The 19,722-nt window shown below is 38.3% G+C and overlaps 1 protein-coding gene across 1 annotated transcript in view; it reads right to left on the reverse strand.

Moving 5' to 3' along the window:
* Positions 1–19,722, reverse strand: part of spata20 (spermatogenesis associated 20) — a 139,087-nt gene that overhangs the window by 69,211 nt on the left and 50,154 nt on the right. The window contains 2 exon segments of the mRNA XM_020939727.2: positions 6,998–7,078; positions 14,468–14,667. Coding sequence (XP_020795386.2) covers positions 6,998–7,078; positions 14,468–14,667 — 281 coding nt within the window.

A 19,722-nucleotide genomic window follows, 5' to 3' on the forward strand; every position in this document is an offset into this window, starting at 1 on the left:
ACATGACTGCTGTTGTGTAAGAGCTGCACTTCTTAGACGGTCTGTGGTCCAAAGGCCAAACAGGGCCTCATCCTGTAATTTATAGTTATTTACCTTATTAAAAACATTAATTAAGAGTACAATTGTATTACATAAAGTTGTACTCAGTTGTAAGAGAATTATTTATTTGAATAGGGACAAATACACAAACAAAGATTAATAATTCAGTAATCTGATGCAGGTATTATAGTGTTTATAGCCGAAACGAATTCACAACACCAGGGATTTTAAACTGTTTTCTAAAAAGCGGTAGGATTATTGATAGAAAAGGCAAGAAATACAGTAAATACTAACTTATAGTGTCAAAATTTGGTTGTGAAAGTTCAAGGTACTGTTTAAACTTACATTACATGGGCAGGGACATATCACATTGTGTCTTGAGGGCATTAGGACACTGTAAGGATTTGTGAAGTGTAAGCAGAATTTTGGCAACACTGAGCACTGTAGTCTGACTCTGATTGACAAAGATAATTTACGCCAGTAGGCCTAAATAGAGGTGCTGCTGCTGTCAGGTCAATCACCTTCTTTCAATCCAATCCAGTCCAATCCAATTTATTTCTATAGCACATTTTATAAACATGACAGTTTCCAAAGTGCTGCAAAGACAAAGGGATACAATAAAAGACAGTATATCATACATAAAAAACAATAAGTAAAAAGTGTTAAAATGCATAAAGCTAAAAATGATGATGAAGAAGGATGGTTTTAAAGACCTGTTTACACGAGAACGCTTGCAGGTAAAAATGACAATATATTTTATCTGAAGTGGCCTTCGTTTGGAGGGTGGTTTCAGATTTTTAAGCCCCAGAAATGGGGCTAGGAGGCTCCCAACAAATGTACAGAATATGCAGAGATATTATTAGTGAACAGAGAAAGATCTGCAATTACCTCTGTCAAATTCTGGATGCACCAGTTCGTCGCAGGTGAGCCAGATAACTACGGACGAGACCTGGAGGACCAGTCGATGGTGGGACAACTTTGTGGAAGGAGTAGCTGATGAAAATGCAGGGCGTGAAAACTTCTGTATGTCCAAAATGCCCTTGTTGCTTTAAGTACAAGCATACCCAAATTTCATTCATTTTTGCTTCACCGTATGCACTCAGATTTCCTCCCGACAACGCCTATCTAAAAGCAGAATAAAAGGTAAAAATGCGATGCCACTTTTGCGTCTTTTGTGTGTGTCTTCTGAGATGTAACATGGGGATGGTCCATTCAAAGCTTTAAAAACAAACATAAAATCTTAAAATCAATTCTACATCAAACAGGAAACTAGTGCAAAGATGCAAGGAGTGGTGTGATCTGTTCTAGTTTTTTTGGTTCTTGTTAAAAGTCATGCAGTGAAATTCTGGACTATCTGCAGACAGGAAAGTGGGTTTTAAGAGATGTCCATGTAAAGTGTGTTGCAGTCGTCCAGACGTGACAAAATAAAAGCATGCGTGACCTGTTCAAAAAGGTTGAAAAATTTAAAAAAAAGGTCTGACTTTGGATAAAAGCCGCAAATGATAAAAACTTTCCCTGAGATCATCTCCTACTAGTGTTAGCAACAGGTTTGATTGACAGCTATTAAGGCTCGTTGCTATAAGCGGGACAGGGCGAGTACCTCATTTCTGATTGGCTCTTTAGTTTCCCACCCGAATTTGCAAATATGGAACTTGGTTGCACATTAGCCACTATACCTGCTGGCCTTGACTGGCTTCGTTTGACTGGAGATGAACACTACACTGCAAAAAACTTGGCCAAAATGTAACATATAAACACTTAAATCTATCAGAAAGTGACTTAAAGTTGTGAAATATTCTCTCCATGCAGCAAGATCATTTTACTTGACAGCAGTCTCTGAACTAGTAAGTGGATAATAAATCTAAAAACAAAATGAATAACGTTATATAAGTTTTAAAATCTTGGCCAGGTCAGAGAAATTTGCAGTGTGTGGGAGATGTCACACTCTCTCAGGCCACTTATATACAGTATACTTATATATACTATACTACTACTACTACTACTATACATATACCTATATACAAAATTGTTGGTACCCCTCTTATAATGAAATAAAAATCAACAATGGTCACTGAAATAACTTGAATAATAATAATAATTAATAATAATAATAATAATAATAATAATAATAATAACAACAAATTAGGGATGGGCATTCAATGAAATTTTCTTAATCGATCGTCGGAAGAATTAACGATCGATTATCGATTAATCATTAACGTTTTTATATATATTAAAATGATCATCATTATTATTACTATCTGCACTACTAATCTGCATAAATCAACTTTACAACATATAAACCATAACGACTCTAGAGCCACATCAGCCTGTTTGACATTTATAATGTGTTTAATTCAGTTTTGCGCAACTCTCACAAAAACAAAACTTAAAACCACATCGCTAATTTGCATAAACAAAGCGAAGATAAAACTACAGCTCTTGTGTCGCTGATGCGGTCAACTTCTGTCAGATTAAAAGACATGACTCAGTGGAATACAGGTTAGTGTGACCAGATTTACGTTTGTCAAAACCAGGACACTGTACGGGGGGAGGGAGGTGGGGACTCGTCATCAACATTGTGCGACTCTCACCTGGCAAAACTTTTCCCACTGGACACCTGAAACGTATGTGCTGCTTTGTACACTGTGCACATGGACTCACACTTGTCCCGAATGCAACGGAAAGCGTGGAATTTCTTGTACAAATCATCGTTAAATACGCATTTGTGCTTCGGTACGTTGCAGGCTGACCGAATGTTTCTGAGTGCAGAGAGCTACATGTACGGACCCCTGTTTGGTCACGCTACGCACAGCAACCTACATTTGGTTTGTCAATTAAAATAAACGTAATCGATGAAATTCTTAATGATCAATTATCGATTAATCGATAAATCATGCCCATCCCTACAATAAATACAAATTTCCTGACAAATAACCAATGAAAATCAGACAATGTTTATGAATTGTTGTTTAACAGAATTAGAAGAGTCTCCAAAAATGGACCCTGTGCAGGACTCTGCGCTGTTGGGCTCCATTACAGAATAAATGAATCTTCAGTTCGTTACATAAAGAAAATAACAAAAGTACGACAGCAGCAATAAGTTTTAAGAACGGATGCAGAAAGGGTTTTAACTGTCCTGTCTGAGAAAAGTGTTTAAAGTGTGTGCTGAGGGGTTTTTACAGCCTTAAAACAGATATAATAATCATAAAATATAAAGTTGACTACTTCGCGGATTTCACCTATCGCGTGTTATTTTTAGAATGTATCCCCCGCGATAAACAAGGGGCCACTGTAATGAAATAACAAACTGTTTCCCCATTTTATTGTTTTCCGTTCTTAATTGAAATTAAAAAGAACGAATGCTACCTAAGATAGTGATCTAAATATGTTACAGAACAGCAGTTAATAACAGAGAAGTAAATTTTCTCCATCACTTCTTGTCCCAGATGGTCCTAATTCACCCCTTTGAGTTAGCACAGGCACCGGCGTTTCTCGTATTTCCCTGGGACTTCCGCCTTAAAGTCAACATTAACACATCTATCTCCTTCCATCTAATACTCACATCTCCCATGGGGCCGAGCGGCGCACACGACACACACTTAAATAATAGATCTGTTATGGTAAGGTCTATCTGGCTCAGCGCCTCTCCTCGGCTCTGGGCTAACGCTGCTGCAGCCAGCGACCAATACCGCACTCCTCATCTATATTTCAATAGGCCTGTTGAGTTCTGGGCGAGAAGACGGGGAAGAAACGGACAGATGGAGGAAAAGAGAGGGAGAAGGCGAGGGACGGCGCAGTAGTGGACAATAACAGGCTAATTTATTGGTTTAATTAAGTAATAGGCTTCCAAGTGCAAACTGGGGGCAGGCTAAGTGTTGTAACAATTAAAAAAAGACACCACACTGTATATCATTTGCATACATTGTGTTTGTACGTGCGTTTGACACTTTGGGAGTTAAAGACACAGTAAAATAATGCAGCGTCCTGACTCTGAGAAGGCCAACCTGGGTCTTGTTTGGTCTAAATGAGAGTCTCATCTCTTTGTTTCCATGGAAAATGTGTAATCTTCCACGGTATGGCATAGACTAGAGCTTATTTATCTCCATGAAGAATGTTCCGCAGTATGATTTTAAGTTTTTATTTCTGTGGAATCATGCAGGTAATGTGCCACCACCTGAAAGTTACATACTGTTCTTTAAATATTATGTACTAGGGTTGTATAAAAAGTAGACACTAATCATTCAAACAATAATCAATAATAAAAAAACTAAAGTAATAATAAAAAACTGTTCTTACTTATTATAGAATGATTTTATATCTGAACAAAAGCACATGTTAACATTAATGAAACTACTGATATTTTATGTTGAAAATTATGTTTCACTGTCTAAAGTAAGAATGTTTTTATTTATTATTGTGGTGTCAATTGAATTGAATATCAAGTCTAGTTAGTATTAAAATTGAGTAATCGAGTTTTTATTTTTTATTTTTTTTTTTATTTTTTTGCAAGAGCTATTTTCAACAATATGCTAATACAGATTAGCCAGACTGATGCCACTTGGTGCCTCTGTTCAATTTCATTTCTCTCCAGTGACTAGGTCAGAAATCAGAATACACTAGACTGGCCAATTAGTGAAGAGCTGAACCAACCCGAGTTGCGATAGCAGACTGCATACGCTATCCTCCTTTGGACTTCCTTTGTCAAACAAACTTCAACAAATATTGCACCTTTAATTCGCAAGTTCACCTCAAATAAATGACAATGATTGTTCACAGACATGTTCACTCTCTGCTTTGTTTGCTGTTGTGCCGACAATTACTTGGGACACCACTGAGTGTTCCGGCGCACATTCGTCATGATCAAATTGGTTAAATAAAAAAAGTATCTGCCTACCGTCAAGCAAATGAATCCTAATGCTGCAAGGTCATGAATCAGGCTAAATATACATAGTTTGTTATAACAATCATACAGTCCTTGACCCAGTTTAATATCTTTATATTGTATAACCCATCTGACCTTATATATTGATCCAAAAATATATTTTTGCCATTGATACTAGGAATCTGTTATGTTGTATTTCTGCTGTGTCCATTAGAAAACAAACAAAAAGGCTTTTCAAAAAGGCTTTTCCTTTCAAGTTTATCCTTTTTTTTTGGATTAAAATGGCTTCCCCTGACACAGCGATAGAGAAGTAATGTACGTGTCCAGTTATAGGCTCCATAAACACTGTCCATCTGTGTTCAGTGTCACAGACAGCTGTCAGAATGAGGCCAGATTTACAGAAAGGTCAGCCAGGCTACACCAGTATGGACCGAACACCAGGGAGAGACGAAGAAAGAGAGAAAGAGAGACCGAGGAGAGGAAGAGACAAAAGAGACAGAGAAGGAAAAAAGAAGAGATAGAGAGGGAGAGTGATAGATAGATAGAAAGAAAGACCTAGGAGACGCCAACACAACTCTTGCGGTGTTGAAGCAGTTTGGAGAGAGTTTAGAAAGAGACCAGGACAGAGAGACACCAAGAAGAGGAGGAGAGGAGGAGGAGGAAAGAAGCAGAGAGGAGGAGAACTTTAACAACGGGTCTTCATCTAACCTTCTGATTTGAGCATCCAGCCCTTCTAAATTCGTAGCGTAACAAACCACCGTCCTAACTTGGGAATTTGCATCGCGCCATGTTCATTTCGACACGACTGGACCATGTGTCTCTCTGTTTGGTTAATCCGCCTGTCAATCACACTCTCTGGAATGAGGGAGACCAGATACTAACAGAACTGCTCGTCTTTGTAAAGTTTTGTCAGTGTGTGGTTCTGGATGGACAGATAACACTTACGTAAGAATTAAACGAGAGGAACCATATGTTATACAGTTCAAATATCAGTTACTGCAGTATTTTAAATGAAGCTACTCAGAGCAGATGAGTCTTTTGCCACATTCTATCGTGCTCGGGACTCGGAGTTGAATCATGCCCCTATAATGAGGGCATAGTATGGAACCAGCACACACAAAAAAACACCTCCATGACATCAGCACATAGTCAATACAGACATAACAACTAGGGATGTAACAATAACCAAAATATCGCGATATTGTGTCATCAAAAGTCACAATAACATCGTGGACTGTCACAATATATCAAACTACAAGTCTCTTTACTTAAATTTATTGTTTATGGAGCAGCAATAGCTGACAGAACAAAAAACAGAGGGAACTACATAGACCATGATCCTTTGGTGTTATCAATGGAGACTTAACATTAATAACACTTAAATCTTAATTCTTTATATTACAACAGTACCATCATTAACAGTAAGTAAGTAAGTAAGTAGCATATTCACAGTTTTAGCTGTTTAGCCTCCACAAATATCGCAATAAATATTGTACCGTGAGATGCATATCGTGAAAATATCGTACAGTGAGATTTGGATATCGTTACATCCCTAATAACGACACAGTACAGACATAACGATGACCACGGCGCAGTGATAAAGAACTGTGATTTGGCTGTTGCTACTTGTGCGTCATGCAGTATTTTGAGTGTTTTAGTCCGAAAACAACTGTGTCAAAATATGTAGTTTTTACCAAATATACTTTTTTCATTTAATGCAGGGGTGGGCTGTTCTTTTTTCCATGGGGCCGGGCCAAAATGCTTTACTCAATTCTGCATAATCTTAATTGTATTTCTTTATAAAAAGCAGTAAATAGCATTATTTTGACGAGTTTGTAAGACTGGTAAGAGTTTATGTTATGACTAAGCAATGAAAAAATGAGGTCGCCTTACAAAAAATGTCATTAAAAAACACCTCTAAAATAAAAGCAATGCTGCTTTAGTCCATGCAACTAAAGAGCCGCATGTTGCCCGGGAGCTGTACAATGCCCAGGTCTGATTTAATGGACCCCTGCCATTTCTATGCTTTGACTACATCATATTCAAGATTCTGAATACCTCTCACAGACTTACTTTATGTGGGAGGAACAGGGAGTTGACCGCTGCTACCAGACTGGCTGTATCCGGCGCGTCCTTTTGTCCACAGATCACAATCTAAAAACACACACACAAAAAGAAAAGAGACAAGTGTCAGGATAACAAGATGGTTTGAATATGAGGGGAAAGGTGGAGCGTGGGATGTGGGCGGAGGGGAGGTTGTTGCCGGATTTGTAGCGGTAACGAGGGAGGCAGGTGTTAGCTTTGGGCTAGCCTGGCGTCGCGTGGCCCTTCTGCTCGTTACACTCTGCCCCTCTGGCCCCAACATGGAACCTGCGAGGGCCAGGCGACGGACAGAAATACTAACTAGCTCCTGTACCCCCAACCTGAGCCCATCCTGTCAAAGTTTCACACAAAGACAAACTTTTACAGAAATGGGTTTGAGAGCGATGCCCAAATAATGTGGACTTTTCTGTTTCTCGGATACTTTATTTAAAGGTGGAGTGTCGGCAACCTGCTTGTCTCTAGTGATACTTTGCGGTGACAACATGTGGGTACTGCATGTATGTCTGACAATGTACACATTTGCAAACACTGCCAGATCTTCCAGGACTGAAATGATCCAAATGATTCTAGTGAAAGTTTCTGCAATTTCAAAACACAGTGGAGCACTTCTTGTATTACCACATGACATCACAAGGTGGAACAGAGTGTTTTCAGTTTGAGAGAAGAACTCAGCCTAAATATGTAGGGTTTGTGTGTTAAACATGTGGGAATGAAACAAAACAGAACTCCGGGTATGATTTTGATGAGGTAGTGGTCACTCTAGGACATACATGTCAAACTCAGGCCCGATATAATATCAAATATGTATTAGAGTTGGACTGCAGACTACAGATAGGCTACAGAGACATTATTTATTTAAAATGTTGTTATTATTTTATATTCTGCTTGTTCTGGATTCAATGTTTAATCAAAACTATTATTAAACATTTATTTGAATAAGAAAAGGTTTAATATTACATATCCTGAAAGGAGAGAAAACATGCAGATGTTGTTAAAATTTCTCAAGAAATATTTAGTTTGGCCCACGACTTAGGCCCAGTTTTTAATTTTGGCCTCTGTGAATTTCAGTTTGACACCCCTGCTCTAGAAGTTGCACGTTTAATAGGGGAGTGAAAAAATATCAAAATATCGATATAGTATATAATTTAATGTGATGACACAGTATCAATATCATGGGCTGCTGTATTGATACATCAAAGCCTGATCCCGTCAGATCTCAGAAGCTCAGCAGGGTCGGGCCTGGTCAGTACTTGGATGGGAGACCACTGGGGAAATCAGGTGCCACAGTGGGGCGTCAGTCGTGAAAAAATGTCATTGTGTCCTTAGGCAAGGCACTTCACCACATTGCCTAGTATGAAAGTGGTGCGTGAGTATTGATGGTGGTTGGAGGAGCCGATGGCGCCTCCAAAGATTGGCAGCCTCACTTCTGTCAGTCTGCCCCAGGGCAGCTGTGGCCACAATAGTAATGTACCACTACTGGGTATGGAGTGCATGGATAATGCTCTGAAAAGCGTCTTTGAGTGTCCAAAAAAATTGCTATAATAAAACTGATGCATTATTAGTATTTTGGTATATTTTACTTTTTATTTTTTATTTTTTACAATGTTACAGTTTTGTTGCCTTTTTGGAAGAAGGAAACTCATTTATGCAACACATTTGACATATTCACTGTTTTGATGAGTAAAATGGATGCACAAGAAGTGGTCTAACAAAGACTTTCAGTATCACAACTATGATTTAGCCTTTATTTTTTAATATTTCAAATTGATTCAATGCGGTTTAATATCATATCGAATCAAAAGTGCACTGTATCGAGATATGTATAGTATCGTGGCCTATGTATCGAGGTATTATCATATCGCCAACTTCTTTATAATACTCAGCCCTAGCATTTAAGCTAAGATTTATTTGCCAAAATGCATTGTATCTATAACCAAAATAAAAAAAAAACAAAAAAAAACAACTCTACAGAATGAGGCACAGTGCATATAATGGAAATCAGTCCATTGCTTAAACCCTTACTGCCCCCTTGAGGTTGGAATGAGTGTTTTTCAAGATGATGAACAGGTGATCTGATTTGTGCTGTTAGGCAAGTCCCTCTCAAATTATATATACAAAAATTATATTTGTCATAAGTCAAACTCATAAACAGGAACCCTCGTATTCACAGACTCCTGAAAATGTGTTATTTAAAGGGACGATATTTCGCGATTTTCTGATCTATGTTCTGATGTAGTTCCCTCATCACAAACAGAGCTGGAGTTGTGTTTTGTTTCATTCACGCAAACCCTGCATATTTAAGCTTCTTTGAACCAGAAATCACTCTGTTCCACCTTGTGATGTCATGTGGCAATACAGGAAGTGCTCCAGTGTATTTTAAAATCCATACAGTTTCACTAGAATGATGGTGGATGGTTTCAGCATTTCAGCAGAATTGCCAGAATTGCAAATTGAACAAAGCTAAAAGGCAGCTGTTATCTTGAAAACTACCACTTGATGACATCACAAGGTGGAACAGAGTATTTTGAGCTTTGGAGATGTAAACAGCCTAGCAGTGCAGGACTACAAGCATGTACTGCATGAAACAAAACACAACTCCTGGTATGTTTTTGACCTTTAAATCCATTTTGTGTGTTTTTTTTTTTTTTTTTTTGTTTTTTGAGTCTTAAAACTTTTTCAGAAGTTATTGCTAATATGTGCATTGCGTCACCATGGTAACTGCTGAACATTCTGCCATAGAAATACATGCTTACAAAGTATCAACTAAAATCTCATTATGCTCCATTTCACTTCTGCATCCAGTTGCGTCCATTTCAGAATGTAGAATATTTTTGTTCTTTCAAAAGGGTCAGACACAGGACTGGGCTTATATGGAACCAAAGCGGCACAAAAACAACCGTCATAGTCCCACTGTTATAAAAAGGCTGTTAGCATGTGTGAAAAAGGACTTCTTGGGTCATGGAGCTTTTAATATTTCAAACCAGATTAAGTAAGCGAGCTCATGTAACCCGCTAAATGTACTGCAGCTATTAAAAAGTAAGGGGAAAGATATTACGAGTGCGTCTGGGGATTAAGACCAGAACGACCGCAGATGACCTATCCTGCTTTCAATAAGGCAAGACGCATTTCTATTAAGGAGGCACTATGTAACTTTACTAGGTGATTCGCTTTGTCTGGAATGTTCCCCAGTATGGCGTTTAACATATCCATTTTGCTTTTATTTAATTGTATGTATAGTATTACTCTAAAATACCTTGAAAAGCATTCGTTCTTGTAACTACAGAGAGGGTATTACACTTCCATGGGGTATTAACTGCGTACACATGGCATTTAGATCACCATGTTATCTTTTATTGTTTTCAAAATGCTGTATTCACCTAGCCTGATTCATCAGCCGGTTTCACTTTGTGGAAACTGTCTGATCTTGCAGCATTAGGATTCATTCGCTCGACAGTAGGCAGGTACTTGTTTTATTTAACCAATTGCTGCTATCTGGTCGTGATATATGTAATGCGCCATATCCCGTAGGAAGAAGGGCAATAACGTCTTTCCCCTTGATAAAATTCACCAAACATTCTTTTTGTTCCGGCAATAAATCCTCGATCTCGGGAATCGTTGCCAACACAAAATGTCTGGCTTCATCTACATCCATCTCGACCGCTTTGCTTACTGTTGTGCTGTACCACAAAAGGGACCCAGACAGGCGCTTGAGTTTGACGTCATGGCTTCAAAGCTCTTTGCTGATTGGCCGGTGCGCGGTCTACAACTTCCGGGGTTCTTGCAAACCGTCTACTGTATTCTGATTCCTGATCTACTCGCTGAAGAGAAATTAAATTGAGTGGAGTTCACCAAAAGCAACGTATTAACTAGGGATGCAACGATACAGCTTTCCCATGATTCGATACATATCTCAATGCATAAGTCACATAGGTTTTAAGTCGCAAAAACAATTTAAAAAATTCATGTAATTTTTTTTGCTCAAGAGTATAATAACATGATATTATTGAAACAATACATACATTACATACATGAACTACTGTACAGTTATAGTTTATATTGATTTACAGCATTTTTGTTGAGTGAAAATAAGAATAGTGCTTTCTCGGTGTAACGGAGTTAAAAATGCACATGTTACTATTTCCTGGTTGTATTTTATGTTTAATTATAATTTATGTGAATTTTATCATTTTGACATTTTAGTTTGAAAACCAAAAGTTTGCACTGCACCTGTATTTTATTTTGGTAGTTCAACTTCCCCTCTCAGTAGCACATTGGAGACTGCAGAGAGGAGCCAGTGCCTGATACTGTATGTGGAGACATAGTAAATGAGTATTTATATGTCACAGGAATAAAGTGGTCTGACTCCACACTGTGTCTTATTTTTCATATGCAGCCTGACGAAGACTCCGCAGCCATTACATCAGACTAGTTTATATTTCATAACATATCTTTTTCTTGATGATGATTTGATGATTTCTTTTCCTCCTGAGTCCTCTCATTGCATTCACATGCCTTATGCCTGTGTCGGCGCTGCTCTGAATCCTTCAGCAGAGACAGAGAGTAGCTCCTCCCACTCTGCCCTGCTACAGTCTATGAGACGCAGCACTCTCCCATCCTCTTTCTGGACACTCAAACTACGTTATATTCCATAGAAATATCTCAACTGACCATTTTCTGAGTAAAACTTATGAAACAGAGTGATGAGAAACTTATGAGAAAAGATTGTGTATATCGTGAGTCGCGTATACGAGCACATTTGATTAAAGCCGATGTAAAGCCAAAAGTGATTCTTAAGTATTTAAAAGTTTGTATCTTTGTCATTCCTGGGTCTATCAATGTAAAATAAAAAACGGCTGAAAGATAAAGCCCATCTCTGTTAAAATATTTCAGCTGTATCCCTATGGAGCTGTTTTCTTGCTGCATCTGAGGAGGACGCTGCAATAACCATTTTCCTTTCGGACCAAAATAAATGACAACACAGCACACATGGAGGGTACATATCGACCGAACACGTGTATCGGATTGTGAGACCAGTATCAAACGATTGCATCCCTAGTATTGACCTGTTTCACTTTCATTTTTGATGCTGAGTCAATCCTTCTTTTGTTCTCCGCTTTAAGTTACTCCCCCTTCAGAGCGCAACATAATCAGCGTACTTCCTGCTAAGGAAACTACATCGCAACAGGTTTGTGAAGTTGTAGCGTTGTTTGGATCATGTTTTTGTATATTTATGGCAAATTATCGTGTGGGAGCGTGGGTGACGTAGGCTTTTGGGCGGAGCTTTGGACAGCATCTTACAGCTAATCGTAAAGAGAGATTGAATAGAGCCTGAAAGAGATCCCTAGATTATTCAAACATGCATGAGTGACCTCTAAAACCTCTTCATGTAAGTTTCTGATGAGGGAACAATGCTATAACATAGAAGAAAGCTCAAAAAAGTTGATTTGGCATAATACCCTTTCTCTCTTTAATGGTATACTGTAGTATTATCTCATGGAGACAAGGTAGTCACTAACTCCCTGCCGATAAAGTTACGTAGTGTACCTTTAAAAAGCAACATATTTCTTCCTTAAGAGATGACAAATATCCAATTTAAACACAGATAGTTTTTGTTGAGCTGTCAAAGCCCCAGAGGCGAGCGACGAATCAAAGAGTGGTGACAAGTGCGCTAAGTGTAAAAGAATATAAAAGGGAAATTACACGCCTCACGGGGAGTCCTCAGTCGATGTCTGTGAGTTTGAGTTGTTTATTTGGAATGAGGAGTTAGAGGAGATGTCAGCTGGCCAAAATAGTGTCAAGATTAATACTTTAAGATGGAATGAAAGTAAGTGGAAATTGGATATGTATATATTTTTTTCATACCAGATCGATTTCTTTGAATATTGTAAAGTAGAACAGACTGACCATGGAGTCCTAATTGTGTCCAGTGGTGGCACATATTACAAACAACAATGTAAAGAAGTTAAGTACTGTACTTTAGTATACATTTTAGATATTGGTACTGTACTTAAGTACATTTAAAGTAGACATGTTTTACTTTTACGCAACTACATTTGAGAAACTGGTATCTGTACTTTTGTGTACAGGATTGAAAAGTACAAATATATTTTAAAAAATGTGTCATTTGAGGCCTGCTGAAAAGCCTGAGGGGTTTATTTTCAAGATGTTCGTAGTTTGAGCAAACAAAAATGTACAAATAAAAATAGCTGGAAAATATATATATATTGATTAAATTGTTTCAGCAGAAGTTGTTCTTCAAATTACTACATTTGAAGCTTTATAAGACCTCAAAATCTGAAATACTTTTACTCTTTTGCTATATTTTTAAATGGGTACTTTAATAGTTTTACTCAACTGATTATGAGTATTATATCATGTAATCATGTTGTAGTCCAGTTTTGAAGTTCAGACAGTTAAACATTCCTGAATTAGCTGACAGAAAAGTGTCACATTTTAAGAAAATGTGTTTATGTATTTATTTTAATAAAATGATGGTAGTAATAAAAAATGGCAACAATATGTGTACAGCCAAAATGTGTTTCGACAAATACTGCCAAACAACATATGTAAAAAGTAGATGTTTTGAAGATAATGAGACATATGTGGAAGAAAAGTATTTTTGTAGTGTAGGGTACTTAACATGACATCCATTTTCACCATAATCACTTTAAATTACTTTTTAGATAATATTTTTCTTCCTCCAAAATTCAACTCATCTGTGCACAAATATGTATTCAATAAATGACATACAGTTTTAGAATAAGGCTGTGTTTCATTTTTTGGCAAATCAACAAAAAAGCACTCAAATAACCTGCGGTGTGACTGTAGCACTGTACAGGATTTGATATTACTACACATTTACCGCTACTTTAAATCTAAAAAAGATATAGACAGTTTCATGCTGCAATCCTGAGGGTGTCCTGCAGTGTGACATGAAAAATCACACATTTAAAAAAACTGATACAAAAAAACTAGAATTAGCTCATTTACAGATCAGGAAGAGCTCTGGGGTTAAGGGTTTTAGATACAGAACATGTTTAATAATTATCATTTTCTTATTTTGGTAAAATCCATCTTTTCTAAAAAAAATTTGAACATGTGCCAGTGTGATGTCCTGCGGTGTGACAGTGGTGTGATTTCCTGCAAAAAGTACAGTTCTAATTGTTAGACAGATATTATTTAAGATGAGACAGCTACGTAATTATTCCACTAGCACTATGGAAATATTCAATTATTTTTTAGAAGGCTTCTTTACATTTTTGAAGAACTGCTCTGTTTTTCTAACTATATATGTTTTTTATTTTGCTACAAAGGTGCACCCAATAGTAGTTATACTGTATTTTCTATTAAATCAAAATACATAAATATATACATATACATATACACTTCATTGAACACATACACACATAAACACACACACTCTCTCCACTTGTCAGTTACCTGCTTGAGGGTGCTGTGCTGAGCCATGAGGGCGCGCACCATCTCGGGCAGGGCGATGGGCGCGGCACTGAGGCGTTTGGAGAAGGCGGTGAGGAGCTGCTGGCACCTGTGCACCCACTCCCCTCTGCCCGTGCACTGGGACAAACGCAGCAGGTTAGACGCAGACACGGAGTTGGCACTGGGCTCGGCGCCGTCTTGATCTGCAACGCAAACAGAGGGACAGGTTAGACATGGATTTAGATTGCAATCATGTCAGAATGTTAAAACAGTGGAAAAGTTCTGGATGTTTAATGAGAGTTCAAAATGTTTGCCCCCACTGCATGATGTCATCCAGTGGTAGTCCAGAAGTGCTCCTCTGTTTTTAAGATGCACTTTGTAACGTTGATGGTGAAGGGTGTGTCAAATGCTTTTCTCCATGGAGCTGTTATTAGGTTGTCTGGAATGTTTCACTGTATGGCATTAAAACTTTCTATCTATATGGAGACCAAACCTGACCAAGTTACAGGTCAGATCTGTGGAGAGGTGACCCTGCTCACAGTCAGAATCCCTGTTTTTCTATGTGTTTTTGAGCTAGAAAACCACCTGTAACTGAATAAATGTAAGGTAGAGCTGTTTAATGTCACACTGTGGAACATTCCAGGCAGAGCAATGACATCTCCATAGAAACAAGCAGGTGACCGTCCCCCAACCAAAAAGTTACATAGTGTTCCTTTAAGAGTTTATGAACAAATAGTGAAACATATTTAGTGAGAGCTCAAAAAGTTTGCCTAACTGCGTGATGTCATCCAGTGGTAGTCCAAATGTGCTCCTCTGTGTTTTTAAAGTTTATTCACCTACACCAGATATTTTTCACTACACAGTTACGGAAATTTGGCAAGATTTCCAACTGCTTCACGCAAATGAATTCAAGCATCATCAGCAGCCCTTTTTGCATATGTAATCACAGTAATGTTAACCACAACTAGCATGCTCAGCGCACTCTTCCTGATTCTTTATAATGCAGCACACAGCAGACTTACTTTGACTTCAAGAGCTGCTTATACAATATATCTGTACTGGAGTAATTTTGCACAAGGAAATAAACTGTGTACAGGCCTTTTGAATGTCTGTCTGAAGGGAGGAACTACCTACACTGAAACTAACACAGCAACAACAAGTTATTTTAACAGTACTATTAGTTCACATTCTTATTAGTTTTTTAATGGACTTAACCATCTCCTGAGTCAGATCGTAATATAATAATCGTTTATGCCCCTAATGAGTCAGTAGAACTTTCTGTAACAACTTTTTATAATAACATATACTTACTAACTGTAAACAACTAGGGTGTGTTAGTTTCAGTGTAGTTTGCATATAAAGAAGTGGACTAAGGGAGTGTGACATCACCCATAGAGTTCCAGCTCCAGTCAAAGGAAACTCAAGAGGTGATTGGAGTAAATATATATATTTTTTTCTGACATGTTCTATTTTTTGTGGCTGGTTTTTAATTTTTACGTTGCTTTTTCCAGGTCGGGCTCCCATAGGCCCTGTGAAAATCAAACTTGGAGGAGGTGCTACTGAGTCGTCTTTCACTAAATTTTTTTATACCAGTCACTGCCAAAAAAAAAAAAAAAAGAAAGTCCTGGGGAAAAAAAATTATGAAAGATGACAACTCAAACTTTGATCCTCAAACTTTGATTTTCCACTTCGTGGAAACTGTCTGACGTCGCAGCAGTAGGATTCGTTTGCTCGACGGTAAGCGGGTACTTTTTTATTTAACCAATTGCTGCTATTTAGTCGTGACATATGTAATGCATCAAATCCCGTAGAAAGAAGGGCAATAACGTCTTTCCCCTTGACAAAATTCACCAAACATTCTTTTTGTTCCAGCTTTAAATCCTCGATCTCGGGAATCGTTGCCAACACAGAATGTCTGTCTTCATCTACATCCATCTCGATGCTTTGTTTACAGGGACCCAGTCAGACGTGACGAGTTTGACGTCATGGCTTCACAGCTCTTCACTGATTGGCCGGTGCGCGGTCTACAACTTCCGGGGTTCTTGTAAACCGTCTAGTGTATTCTGATTCCTGACCTAGTAAAAATCTGAAATCCAGCACAAAAAAAGAAACCTGTCAGAGCATGAAAAAAATTATATTATGGCCCCACCCTAAACCCAACAGGAAGTACAGACATTATAAGACTAAAATGACGGGGCTCACTACAACAGGTACAACAATACAGCGACTAGTGGGTTACCTATGTCCATTTTATACAGTCTATGATAGTTAGCTCATCCCTTCAGACAAATATTTATGCCAGTCTCTTAGCAGAATTTTGTCCAGTCAGTCCTCTATTGTAATGGACCCTAACTGTACAACTGGGATTACACGAATGCAACGCATACAAGGTTTTCCATTATGTATTGTAATGAGTAAAAAGGGCTACAATTACACTAACTTATAATTACCAAGATGATTGTGTTCTACAGCGGTTCAAAAAGCCTGAATAATGCATACAATTGTAAAGAGGCAAGGATATCATTACTTCCTAAGTAATTAAATTCTCATTTACAGCAGACAAAGAATCCACGTTAGCATATGGGCACACAGAGAAGAGAGTGTGTTGTTTGTAGTCCTCATAGCGGACATTCCTCTATAGTGTGATGTGATGGGACAAACACTTGACCTTATCTCCTGTCAGGGTGCAGTGAGAGCCTGGAGGGAGCTTCTCATGACCCCTCCACCCCCCTCCACGCTATCTGCTGTGGGAGCCTACCTCGTGGCTATAGGAGGACTGTGGCAGAGCCTTTTATTACATGAGGAAGTGCCAGTTCTTCTCATGCTGGTTTGTGTTTTTATTAGGGTAGTGTTTTTGTGCACACACGAGAAACATGATCTTGTGAGATTTTTTTTTCTCCACACTCCTCCTAGTGGTGAGCCTATTGTAAAGGTTCTGAGTTAGACGTGTGGATGTAACAGAGAAGTGTGAACTCCCAGGAGCAGATCTTGGATAACTTAGGCTATGTCCACACGACAACGCTCCTGGATTTTTAAAAAATATTCACATCCACACAATGACAGAGCACTGAGTGAAAACAATGTAATATATATGCCACACTTCACACCTGTATGTGGTGCTGTAAACAGGACACAGCCAGAGCCACTGGACACACAATACTCCAAAGAGCGCATGCACATGAAGTCCTTTCTCTTCCACAACAAACAGACATGACGAAGTCACGTTTGCTTGTCCACATGACAATGCAACGCTGGAGTTCTCCGATTTCTCCACTCTGGAGTTTTTGCCCAGCCAAAACGCCAACTCCATGTGGATGAAAGGCTGAAACGAATACAGACTTCACTGTTTAGGCCAAAAAACTTAACTGTGTGGATGCCACCTTAGTCAATGTTGTGATCTGGCTCCAATGAAATCATGAAATCACTTTTTGTGGATGTATTTTTTGGGGAGCAATGATGCTTAACTGCTTAATTGTTTATCAAAATAATAGCTATAGATCTTGGGGTCAGTTGTAAAAAAAAAATAATAATAAAAACATAATTGAAAATGTCTCTGATGTTTGACCTTACAACTCTAATCTCATCTGTAGCCCTTTTCTTGAAGTTTCCAATTGTATTATGAGAAGTGTGTTCCTAAAATACTAGAGAGGGTACAAGATATTGCCCCAATCTCACAAGACTAAATTGCAAAAAAGATTTTGCACAAAATAAATAAATAAATAAATAGATGAATAGATAAATAATACAATTTAACTTAAACCCAAAATGGTGCTTGGAATCACAGGGTCCTCATGATTCAATACAATACACGATACATGGCTCACAAAACAATATTGTCACAATATGGTGACACGTGTGATACAGTAATCGACACATTGCACATGATACTCTCTGTGCTGTTGCTGTTTTTTAAGAACCAAACACATTTGAGCAACAATATTTCTTTGTTAAAAAACTACTTGTGCAAAGTTAATATGAAAATGTAATCTTTAAATAGTGAATACATCACATGTATTGCATAAACAAATTTCCATCCACTAAATAAGCAACAAAATTGTACTTTGTTCACAAAAAAACGCCCAAAGATAAAAGAAAAAATATTCTTGGTGATATATCGATATAGAAGCCCATGATAACGATACTCTAGCACAAAATTTAGTATGATATATCAATATTCTGGTATTTGTGCACACCCCTAACCTAAGACAGGCACAATAGGGCAACAGGTCAACAAAGTATAAAAAAATAATAGCAATAAAAAAGGAAAATGTGAACTGGATAGTAGAGTTTGTCAATTACAAATTTTGTCTTAACCTCTTGTCTCACTGTTGTAGACCCAATCTTGTGTCTCTGCAAACTGTGTCTTATACCAGCCTAGAGAATACACAAGTTACTTCAGTTAAATAATGGTATTTTAGTGAAGTATCTTGCCTTCACTGTGGAACATTCCAGACTAAGCGATAATAACGTGTCCGTGGAGACAAGCTGGTCATGAACCCATAACAAAAAAGTTCCATAGTCCAGCTTTAATAGTCAGAAGAATTACAGCAACACAACAAAAACCACCCAGACGTCCCATGACCCACTGACAAATAGACTGGAACTGCCCGGCAACAAATGGAGCCTGACTGCGTTGACTTTAGCCAAAAGGAAGAGCCCGCTTTTGAGCAGCGTCTCCACAGTGTATAAACGCGCCCCCGCCGGTGTCAGTGTATGATTGTGACCTTAGAGCTTTTATATGAAAACAGATAGAGAGGAGAGCGCGCCGAGTGCAGAGCAGAGAGAGTAATCCGTCTTCACTGACAGGAAACATGGAGGGACAGAGGCGTCGCTAATGGGCTTCCTCCTAAAAGAAAAGAGGGAGGTGGCGTGGTGGGGTGGGCAGAGCACGCTGGGAGACACACCTCAAAAAAAAAATCTACATGAGTGCAATTGATGAATGCCCGTATTAAGCTATTTTCTGATGTTATAATGTTGTTTCCTCGTCATAAACATACCTGGAGTTGTGATTTGTTTCCCTAAAATACATTTAACGCACAAATCCTGCGTAATAGACTTCTCACGAAACTGAAAACACTCTGTTCCACCTTGTGATGTCATGTGGTGATACAGGAAGTGCTCCACTGTGTTTTTAAAGTCCATACACCTTCACTAGATTAATTTGGATGATTTCAGACCAGGAATTGTCAATCACTGCTGAACTACAGATAAAAGGGAGCTGTAAACTACCACTTCATGACATCACAAGGTGGGACAGA

This window comes from Boleophthalmus pectinirostris, unplaced genomic scaffold (genome assembly GCF_026225935.1).
Source record: "Boleophthalmus pectinirostris isolate CB_2022bp ecotype Guang Dong unplaced genomic scaffold, ASM2622593v1 HiC_scaffold_14, whole genome shotgun sequence".
NCBI classification, from domain to species: domain Eukaryota; kingdom Metazoa; phylum Chordata; class Actinopteri; order Gobiiformes; family Gobiidae; genus Boleophthalmus; species Boleophthalmus pectinirostris.